This window comes from Mytilus galloprovincialis, chromosome 14 (genome assembly GCF_965363235.1).
Source record: "Mytilus galloprovincialis chromosome 14, xbMytGall1.hap1.1, whole genome shotgun sequence".
Taxonomy (NCBI): domain Eukaryota; kingdom Metazoa; phylum Mollusca; class Bivalvia; order Mytilida; family Mytilidae; genus Mytilus; species Mytilus galloprovincialis.
Genome location: NC_134851.1, coordinates 69,122,035 through 69,132,530, shown reverse-complemented (window position 1 = coordinate 69,132,530; position 10,496 = coordinate 69,122,035). Strand labels below are relative to the sequence as shown.

At 33.4% G+C, this 10,496-nt stretch overlaps 1 protein-coding gene across 2 annotated transcripts in view; it reads left to right on the top strand.

Moving 5' to 3' along the window:
* Nucleotides 1-10,496, top strand: part of LOC143058890 (cyclin-dependent kinase 14-like) — a 61,539-nt gene continuing 51,043 nt past the window's right edge. For both annotated transcript variants that reach the window (XM_076232361.1, XM_076232362.1), the window contains exon 1: nt 1-160. In XM_076232361.1, the coding sequence (XP_076088476.1) occupies nt 112-160 (49 nt within the window). In that variant the 5' untranslated portion in view covers nt 1-111. The remainder of the gene's footprint in view (nt 161-10,496) is intronic.

Genomic DNA, 10,496 nt, shown 5'->3' with positions numbered 1-10,496 from the left:
CAGAAAATCGAAAATCAGAAAAAGGTCGCCAAACAACAATGGAACATTTTCTTACAATGAAATGAATTATAATGAAATTTGACAATTCAAAAGTGAATTCACACGGAGAATATGGCGACCGAAGTCCGCTGTAATGGCGAAAAACCGAAATCAAGAGATGGTAAGGTTTTTTCAAGATGTTTTTGTGTAACCGGATGACTCATGTCGCATAAAAAAGGGGTTCTGAGTTGACAAAAGAATGACTGTTCTTGTCACACTTATTGACATCTTGTAAAATAAATGTTCATATAATAATAACATTTTGCATTTGGTAATAGACGCCTGTTTATTAGCGAAGAAATTACATATATATATGTTTTCAGTTTTAGTTCAGCCGAACAGCTGAACAGTGCAGGCCTCTATTTACAAATGTAGGTTGCCAAGCCTTTCAGACAAGTGCACATGTAGTGTCATCATCATTCATATGATAACCTAAACTTTAGACTATCCTGGCCTGAAACTAAAAGATCCTAATTCCAAATGTTTTACTGCTGTCAAATATATCCTTGTGTTTTTGCAATTGGCTTTGGTTAATTGTGTGTGTTGATTTGCCCTCTAGGCTCTATTTATGTTAGAAGATGGTCCCTTTCCGAACCTCTCAAGTAATTTAATAAAAGTACATTTGTACATGTTTTTTTGAACATTTCCTAGCAGTCACTCTCAAAGATCAAGTCATCATGTGTTTCAAAGGACCACAGAGTTGCATCATTTATTGGGGGTCTCATTGGGGGGGGGGTTCTGATCCCGGATCCCGCTTACTGTTTTGTCAGATTCCCGTTTCCCGCTTACGCTATGTACGTAAGCAATTCTCATTTTTTTGTCATTTCCCGGGTTCCGTTAGACCTCATTTCCCAATTTCAAGACATAATAATTTGACTTTCACGTGTCACACTTACAAGAAATCGGCAATCCTGCGTCACGCTTAGACCTCATTTCCCGTTTTCAAGACACAATAATTTGACTTTCACGTGTCACACTTACAAGAAATCGGCAATCCTGTGTCACGCTTAGACCCCAATGAGACTCACTTTATCAGGATTGGTAAATTGGCCTAAATTTAATTGTTTCTGGGGGACTATTTTCCATATTTGGGGACCACCTCAGACTTTTTCTACACTGCTTGGTCAAATTATTTGAAAAAAAACCCCTGCTTTCTTGTGCTGTAACATAATATTATATTGATATCTTAAATTTAAAAATGTAAAAAAATAGTGCCATTAAATCATACATTGTACATGTAGGTTGGCAACCAATTTTCAATACTAATATAAAATGAGAAGTGAGGGGGGGGGGGGATAGGGTCGGAGGGGGTCTGATCTGAAATCTAGGGCTTCAAAACATGAGATCCTGAGGTTCCAACTTTAAAGAAATTTAAATTCCGACATTCCAGAAATTGAAAAAAGAATTTCTAGATCCTGAAAGGATTAATCCCTAAATCCCAAGTTTAAAAACACCTGATCCTGATGTCCCGAAAAAGGTTCTGCCCCCCTTTAAAATGAGGCTTTAATGTTATTTGCCACCAATTGAATTGAACCAATTATTACATCATGTCACAGAAAAAGAATGTTAAATGGTCTATTATAGTGTCATACAATATCTGCCCTTTGATACAATACATGAACATGATTTGATATTTTTTATCATTGTGAAATTTTCAACTAAAAAGGCTTACAATTTAGTAAAATATCTTTCATTTCCATTTACATTATTCAATGTGAGGGGAGATAATCACTTAATGAATTGCAAAATATCAATATCTTTTCTTTGAACTCAATCTATCCTACATGTTTATGGTTACAGGTACATGTAGATACATGTATATAAATTGTACAAGTAAATAAATTGTAATTTTTAACAATATTAGTTATTACAGTAATAACTTTGAGAACCATCAGGGGCGGATCCAGCCATTTTAAAAATGGGGGGTTCCCAACCCAGGATAAAGGGGGGGGGTCCAGCTATATGTCCCCTTTAAAATGCATTGATCGGCCAAAAAAAGGGAGGGTTCCATTCTCAATTTTATTATGATTCTCCTTTGGACAGCCCCAATATATAATTAAATTTGTATATCTGATGGGATACATATCAGCTAATTACTTTTAATTATTTAATATACAATGTATATATTATAAGATTGATTTTACAAGCACCTAAGCCAATATAATCATCCTCACTGTTGTGTTTACATATAAAATAAACCAACTTATTATGTTTATTTCCTTTGAAAAGATATTGATCTTGTAGTATTTATTTACATAAGAGAGGGTTTGTAAATACTTAAGATGTGGTAATAATACTGTGTACATGTGAAGAGAAAACAGGTGCATGCTAAATGCTTGAAGTCAACTTAATTCCAAAATTTGAAAAGGTATTACATTTAACATGTTTAAATATATATATATATAAAGAGGGAATTTGAAATATTTTTAATCATAAACATGCAAGAGTTCATCTCTCTGTCCAGTTTTTGAACCTGGTCAGGTAAATTTGTTCTTTGCTTTTGAAAAGTTGCTGATAAAAGAGAACAAACTTGATTTTCTCGCTGCATTGTAGATACTTTGGCTGTTCTCTTCTCTTTGGTCAGGTTGTTGTCTCTTTCACACATTCCCCATTTCCATTCTCAATTTTATACTTATTTTTGTAGTAGGGTCTAAGGCATGAAAAATTAAAATAAATAAGGCCACACATTAAAAAATATTTCTCAGATGTTTCCTACCATGATGCCTCGTACAGTTTAGTATATAGAGAGGGATTTTTTTCTTGGCCAAAATTGGACTTTAGACGAGACATAAAAAGTAAAATCACAAAAATACCGAACTCTAAGGAAAATTCAAATTGAAAAGTCCCTAATTATCAAATGGCAAAATTAAAAGCTCAAACACATCAAACCAATGGATAACAACTGTCATATTACATTTTGTATTAATTACAGACTTTGTACTGGGATTTTATTATGTAGAAAATGAGAATGAAACCTGGTTTTATAGCTAGCTAAACATCTCACTAATGTGTGACAGTCGCATCAAATTAAATGGATTTAGCTAGACAAGTAGGTCTTTTTTTGAGTTTTTCCCTTATTAAGATGACTTTACCAGAAGATTACAGTCGGTAATTAAGTGAGATAAAATTGAGAATGGAAATAGGGAATGTGTCAAAAAGACATCAACCCGACCAAAGAGCAGACAACAGCAGAAGGCCACCAATGAGTCTTCAATGCAGCAAGAAAATTCTGCACCCAGATGTCCTTCAGCTGGCCCCTAAATAAAAATGTGTACTATTACTATAGTTCAGTGATGATGGATGTCATACTAAACTCTAAAATATATATAAAAGAAACTTAAATTAAAAATTCGTACAAGACTATCAAAGGCGGCAGGTTAAACAAGTTTTTTGAGATCTCAACCCTCCACCTATACCTCTAGCCAATGTAGAAAAAAACAAATGTGCAACAATATGCACAGTAAAACTCAGTTTGAAAGTTTAAGACCATACTTTACAATAGTTAAAGCAAGCTAGGATCAATTAGAGGATATTTGATGTTTTAATTCAGTGAGTTATCATGGTTATATGAATGATTTAATTCTGGTCTGTATCTCAGATCATCTTCTATATTGCTTCCTCAAATCAATAAAAATGTTTCAAAGATGATTTATTACACTGATTCTAGTACATTATATATATGTTTTAATTAGTATAAAACTTGATGGGTATATATTGTAAACATCGCAGATCAAAGATTTGGAAATGAAACAGAATTGGGTAATGATGAAACAGGGATGATTGTTTACATATTTGAGTGTGGGCAGAAAAAATTATTGTTGATTGACAATTCATTTTCGTCTTTTCCTATGCATGTTTAATTTTGTTTCCTGCATATTGAGTTGCAGAATACTCATTTTCATTGTGTCTTTTGTACAGTTATTTATTTAGATCTTACCAGTCCAGTATATTTATTTTCAATATCCAAATCCCCACCCCCTCAAAAAATAATATACAAGAAAACAATAAAACCAAGTTGCATCCTCAAACAGCTGGGACAGTTAAAAACGTTCTAATTGTCTCATAAACCAGGATCTTTCTTTCACATTTATACATTCATATACCATGAATGTGAAGCCAAGTAGCTGAAGTGGGCAATATTAACGTGAGTAAAAATCCATTACGCAAATAAAAAAGGACTTCTCATGGAATAAGAGAAAAAAGACAAGAGACAATGCAACCATCCATTAAACAATTGAGCAGACCAAAACAAGGAGTATAATAAATTCCAATGCTCTAGAAGCTTAAGGAGCACATGTTGTGCAGTAAATGTATTGTACTCCACTTATTGGTGGTGACAGTTTAAATCAGGTGAAAACACATCACCACAATAGTTCCAGCTTGAATTTCAGGGCAGAAGGGTGCTGGTTTGCTTTTGAGGGCATGCAGAAGGGTGCTGGTTTGCTTTTGAGGGCAGAAGGGTGCTGGTTTGCTTTTGAGGGCATGCAGAAGGGTGCTGGTTTGCTTTTGAGGGCAGAAGGGTGCTGGTTTGCTTTTGAGGGCAGAAGGGTGCTGGTTTGCTTTTGAGGGAAGGGTGCTGGTTTGCTTTTGAGGGCAGAAGGGTGCTGGTTTGCTTTTGAGGGCAGAAGGTGGCTGGTTTGCTTTTGAGGGCAGAAGGGTGCTGGTTTGCTTTTGAGGGCATGCAGAAGGGTGCTGGTTTGCTTTTGAGGGCAGAAGGGTGCTGGTTTGCTTTTGAGGGCAGAAGGGTGCTGGTTTGCTTTTGAGGGCAGAAGGGGGCTGGTTTGCTTTTGAGGGCAGAAGTGTGCTGGTTTGCTTTTGAGGGAAGAAGGGTGCTGGTTTGCTTTTGAGGGCATGCAGAAGGGTGCTGGTTTGCTTTTAAGGGCAGAAGGGTTAGGGGCATTAGGGCACCAAGAGTGAGTCTTTCTATTCTTGGCAGACAGGAACACTGCATATTTAGTAATTTAATGCTTTAATATCACCAAATTACATCTAATTTGAATAAAATCATAATTAGATAGCCAAGTTGAACAACATGAGCAATTATTGGTACATTACAATTTAGTAATCTAAAAGTTTGAATTGAAAACAAAGTGAAAAACACAACAAATTACTTTGCCACCAATTATTGAATGAAATGAAGAAATTTACGATTCACAAACAAACAACAAATCATTTTGAAATGAAAACAGATCTAGACTCATAACTAAATGATTGCATTGGCTTCTATAATCTTTGCTGTGTTGATTGTAATAAATGTTTTTTAAGGAGAACTTGTCAGTTCAACTTCACAGAATTAGATAAAAGATGCTTCACTTATCTGAAACAGTAAATCAGAAATATTTATTAAATTGCCTATTAAAACAGATTGATGGCTTTTGTGTTTTTCTCTCCCTTTCAAGCTTGGAATTTTGAAGCTAAATGGATATATATTTAGAAATTAAGAAAAGTTAACTTTTAGATTTGAGTTTTGATTTTAATGCTTTTAAGCTGTTGGTATATGAGCACCTGCTTAATTAGCATTCATTATTACAAAATCCTGGGCTTTGATTAGGGAGCTACCATTTGATTTTTAGGGTGCCAAGATTAAATTTGAAAAGGCAGTACAGGAGTTTTGAGTACATATATATACAGGTGAAAACACAATCACAAATGTGCAGTGGCGGATCCAGAACTTTTCCTAAGGGGGGGGGCCCGCTGACTGACCTAAGGGGGGGCCCGCTCCAGTCATGCTTCAATGATTCCCTTTATAATCAACCAAATTTTTCCCACGAAAGGGCCCCCCCGCCCCCCCCCCCCCTTGATTCCGCATATGACATGTGCATCAGACTATTTGTCAGTGTTTTATCTCAGAAGTACAACCTGGATAATTCTTGTTTGAGATCTTATACAATTTGAATAATTATATTGTTTACTGATTTTCTTGCTGCATTAAAGCTCCTCTTTTCTGCATGCTCTTTGATCTGGTTGTTTTCTCTTTGACACATCCTCGTTTCCCTCCTCTTTTCTAAGTTCTTATATATCCATGATTTCATCTAGAGTTTAACTGTATACTATGTACATGTATACATGTATACTATCACATTGACAATTTGTATGATATAATTTAAACATTTCATACATAGGCTAAATTATAATATTGATTCAAGTCACTCTCTTTGACTCATTCTTACATTTCAATTCTCTATTCTATGTTCAAATATCATCTTGATATTGACTGTATGACTCTTGCATTGATGATTAAACAGGCGCGGATCAAGAGGGGGGGTTCCGGGGATTGGAATCCCCCCTTTTTTTTGGACGATCAATGCATTTGAATGGGGACATTTAGTTGGAACCCCCCCCTTTGTCCTGGGTTAGGAACCCCCCCTTTTTAAAATGTCTGGATCCGCCCCTGTTAAAGCATTATGTTCTATGATATAAACATTTTATACATAGGCAATTAAAATTGATTTCTTTCGCTGATTTCAGTGTAGGTTGTAAACTAGTCAAATGATTTACATGTAGATTACAAAATTAGATTATTGATCTTTTATAATTAGTTTGTAACAGGATATAGTAGTCTATATAGTACATACATATACATGTAGGTAAAGAAAATTAGTGCATTTTGATTGTAGTTACAACATGTACCCCTGTGAGATGATAATGAATAATTCATGAATATGCATGAACATTTCATGAACTGTTCATGAACAGATTTCATGAACAGTTCATCATATCTTCATGAACATTTGATGAGCAATTCATGAACTGAAAATCGACAGTAATGTTCATGAACTTTAATGTTCATGAACAATTCATGAACAAGAAAGGTTCATGAGCATTTAAATGTTCATGAACAACAATGATCATGAACCCTTTCTTGTTCATGAATTGTTCATGAACTTTGTTCATAAATTGTTCATGAACATTGAAGTTCATGAACACTTAAATGTTCATGAACCTTCCTTGTTCATGAATTGTTCCAGTAGATTCCACTGGAATTATCACTGGTAAATCCACAAACTGATTAACTAATATAAAAATTATGTGTGATATATAAACTTCTCTTCCTTTCTGTAATTCAAAACTTGCTGTCTCTGTATTTCCAACAATAATTGCTGAATAAAGGTATTAAAATGGAGTCTGCATAAAATCTTTTTCATATCATTGCTGGCAGCTCATATTTAATCCCCTAAAAGTACAAAAATATCCACAAAGAATCAATTGTTCAAGAGGTAATGATTGTATGAAGCAATACATTCAATAGAAACAGCATTATGCATCTTAAATTGCATTGGAAGTTTAAGTTAAACTCAAATTTAGTACCCCCCCCCCCCCCCCCCCCCTCTTTAACCCTTGAAGATGAAACTGGCGACTTAAATTATTATTAACGTTTCACCAAGTTAATTTACGATGAATATTATTCACACAATTTAATTTCTACATATCAGATTATCATATATACCCATGTACCATTTACATGTCAGATTACGATATGTCTGTTATGAATGTGACAACAATATATCAATTTATCATTCTTCATTAATTTATTGTCTGCCTAAACTTTCTGATGTTTTGCTCAGATTAAAATCCTAAATGTTTTATATTGCCTCAACAAATTGTATTTCATAATCATTATATGTTAAATCAAATACTTATCTGAAAACATCTGCGTTTGGATTCTCCATTTTTGTTATCCAGCGTAATCATATGACGTCATATTTGCAAGTGCGTTTAAGTCAAGGTGTCAATCTCGTCCCATATAATATCGGCCCGAAGTTGATTCGTCCCTGTTATGGTATTTCAGTGAACTTCTCAAAATCGGTCGACCGTTGGACTACGGAAACAGCCGATTTGCGGGGTTTGCCGGTTTGTAGAAATTTAAAATCACAAGAGTTACTTCCCCTTAATATGGGTGTTTGAGAATGTTTTGAAAATGTATTTCACTTTCATTAAAATATACGTTTTCCTTTTAAAATTTTAGTTTTGTATATAATATCTATCTTAAAATACAGCTACAACTTCTATTTCATCTTATTTTATTTTTTTATTTTGCAGGAATAAAAAAATAAAAACACCATACATTTATGATATTTCACGAATAATTAGGTAAAATGTTCTACTCTGATCGGTCGAAACGGTACCTTTTATACTCATTTATACGTGTGATGTAAGTTATAAATGTTACACCTAGTGATTCATCAAAACTTCATGAACATTCATAATTATTTTTAATGAACATTTCATGAATTTTTATGAGCAGCTAGTCATTCATCAAAACTTCATGAACATTCATAAATACTTTTAATGAACATTTCATGAATTTTTATGAGCAGCTAGTGATTCATCAAAACTTCATGAACATTCATAAAAACTTTTAATGAACAGTTCATGAATTAAATTCATGAACCTTCATTTATGAATTATTTATGAATTTTCATGTACCATTCATGAACATTCAGGAACCATTCATGATAGTTCATGAAGTCATGAATTTCTTCTCGCCGGGGAACATTTGTACATGTTTATTTTTAGCATGTACATATATGGTGTATACATGTATATGCATATTGTATATGTTTTCTGACATATTGTATATGTTTTCTGACATATTGTATATGTTTTCTAACATATTGTATATATATATATAAATATATATGAAGTTGATGTTTTATTTTATTCCAATTGAGGGCCCAACAGGACATATATATGACATTAAACATAATTAAAAATTAAAACATGATTAATCAATTAAATAAGTTATAATATATTTCTTTAAAGCTCTTAAATATATATTTTCACAGCTTAAAAGATATTAAAATTGTCACAATGCACAAGGGTATAGATGGGGTTACCTTCTTTTTTGTATTTTTAATTTAAAATGGCCATTTATTTTCTCTATTCTTTAATTGTTTTGCTTAATTTTCTGTATTCCTTATAATTTAGAACCCTATAAATTTCTCTTATTTATTATTTGGCCATTTTTTCTTTATAATTCATAGACATGATAGACAGATCCAGGGGTGGGCTTTGGGCGACCCTCCACCTTTTCTGGGAAAAATTGGGTTGATTATAATAGGGAATCTCTGAAGCATGACTGGAGCGGCCCCCCTTCGGTCAGTCAGCTGCCCCCCCACTTATGAAAAGTTCTGGATCTGCCACTGTAATTGATTCTTTAGATTTTATGGTTTTAAGCTTTATTCTTCACTCTGTGTGTACATTAATTATTTTCTTTTCTGTAAACCTTAACCAGACCCTCATGTAATTGTATTATACCCCTGTATGGTATTAAGGGTGTTCCTTACTCTGTTTCAAAATGTCAAGTGTTTTAAAAGACTGTTATATATTGATATAGTATGTGAATAAAAGGAATTAAAATTGCAGAAAAAAATCAGGGGTTCGTGTGCTTGTTTTGGAGATACAATGAAGCCTAATTATATTGCAAAATTGTTGGGAAATGATTCTCTCTAGATTTTTCATATAACATTTTGCCACCTTTTTCCTTTCAAAAACATTGAAAAAATAACCAGGAAAAGTAGGGGTTAGCGGGCAAAATTATCAAAGCATATTATATGGATAAAATCAGAGGATTCCGAAAAATCTGGAATACATTCAAAAACAAGAGAATTTAAGTTTAAGCATCCTTAAGTGGGAAAGATTAGATCATGTAAGCTATACTGCAGATTACTACTACAGTGACATTTGATTGACCGACTAGCAGCTGAGTGACAAACATCAATAAATTCACTTTGTAATATATTCATAGGTTTGAAATAGCAACAAGTCATTAGAGCAACAGACTAATAGCTAGGACAGTGTAAAAGATAATTACAAAATTGATTTTCCAGTATTATACAATTATAATCAGTGGCTGATTTGGGGATTGAGGGATGCCTCACCTCTTTGATCAGATTTTTTTTTTGGCGTGTATACATGTATATGTATATATAGTTCAAAATTCTTTTCTTTTTCATTTTGTGTTTTAAAATTCTGCACCCTGTTCATAAATTCTGGATTTACCCCTTGTCAAAATTCAATAATGTCATCAAATTTTCATCTGATTTTGTTATCTGTTTATGTTGTTTAAAAAGTTAACCATGTCTGATGATGTCTCATTAGAATATTTTTATGCTCCATTTATGGGCATAATTATGTTTTCTGGTTTATGCGTTCATTCCTCCGTCGCGCTTCAGGTTAAAGTTTTTTGTCGAGGTAGTTTTTGATGAATTGAAGTCCGATCAACTTGAAACTTATTAATATACATGTTTCCTATGATATGATCTTTCTAATTTTAATGCCAAATTAGAGATTTTATCCCATTTTCATGGTCCACTAAAGATAGAAAATGATAATGCTGTGTTGGGCATCCCTGTACTGGGGACACATTCTTGTTTATAGATAAAAAGATAAAAGTTTGTCTCAAACTATATGCTCAAGTTTATGTTGTTCAAAAAGATGACCATGTCTGATGTTGT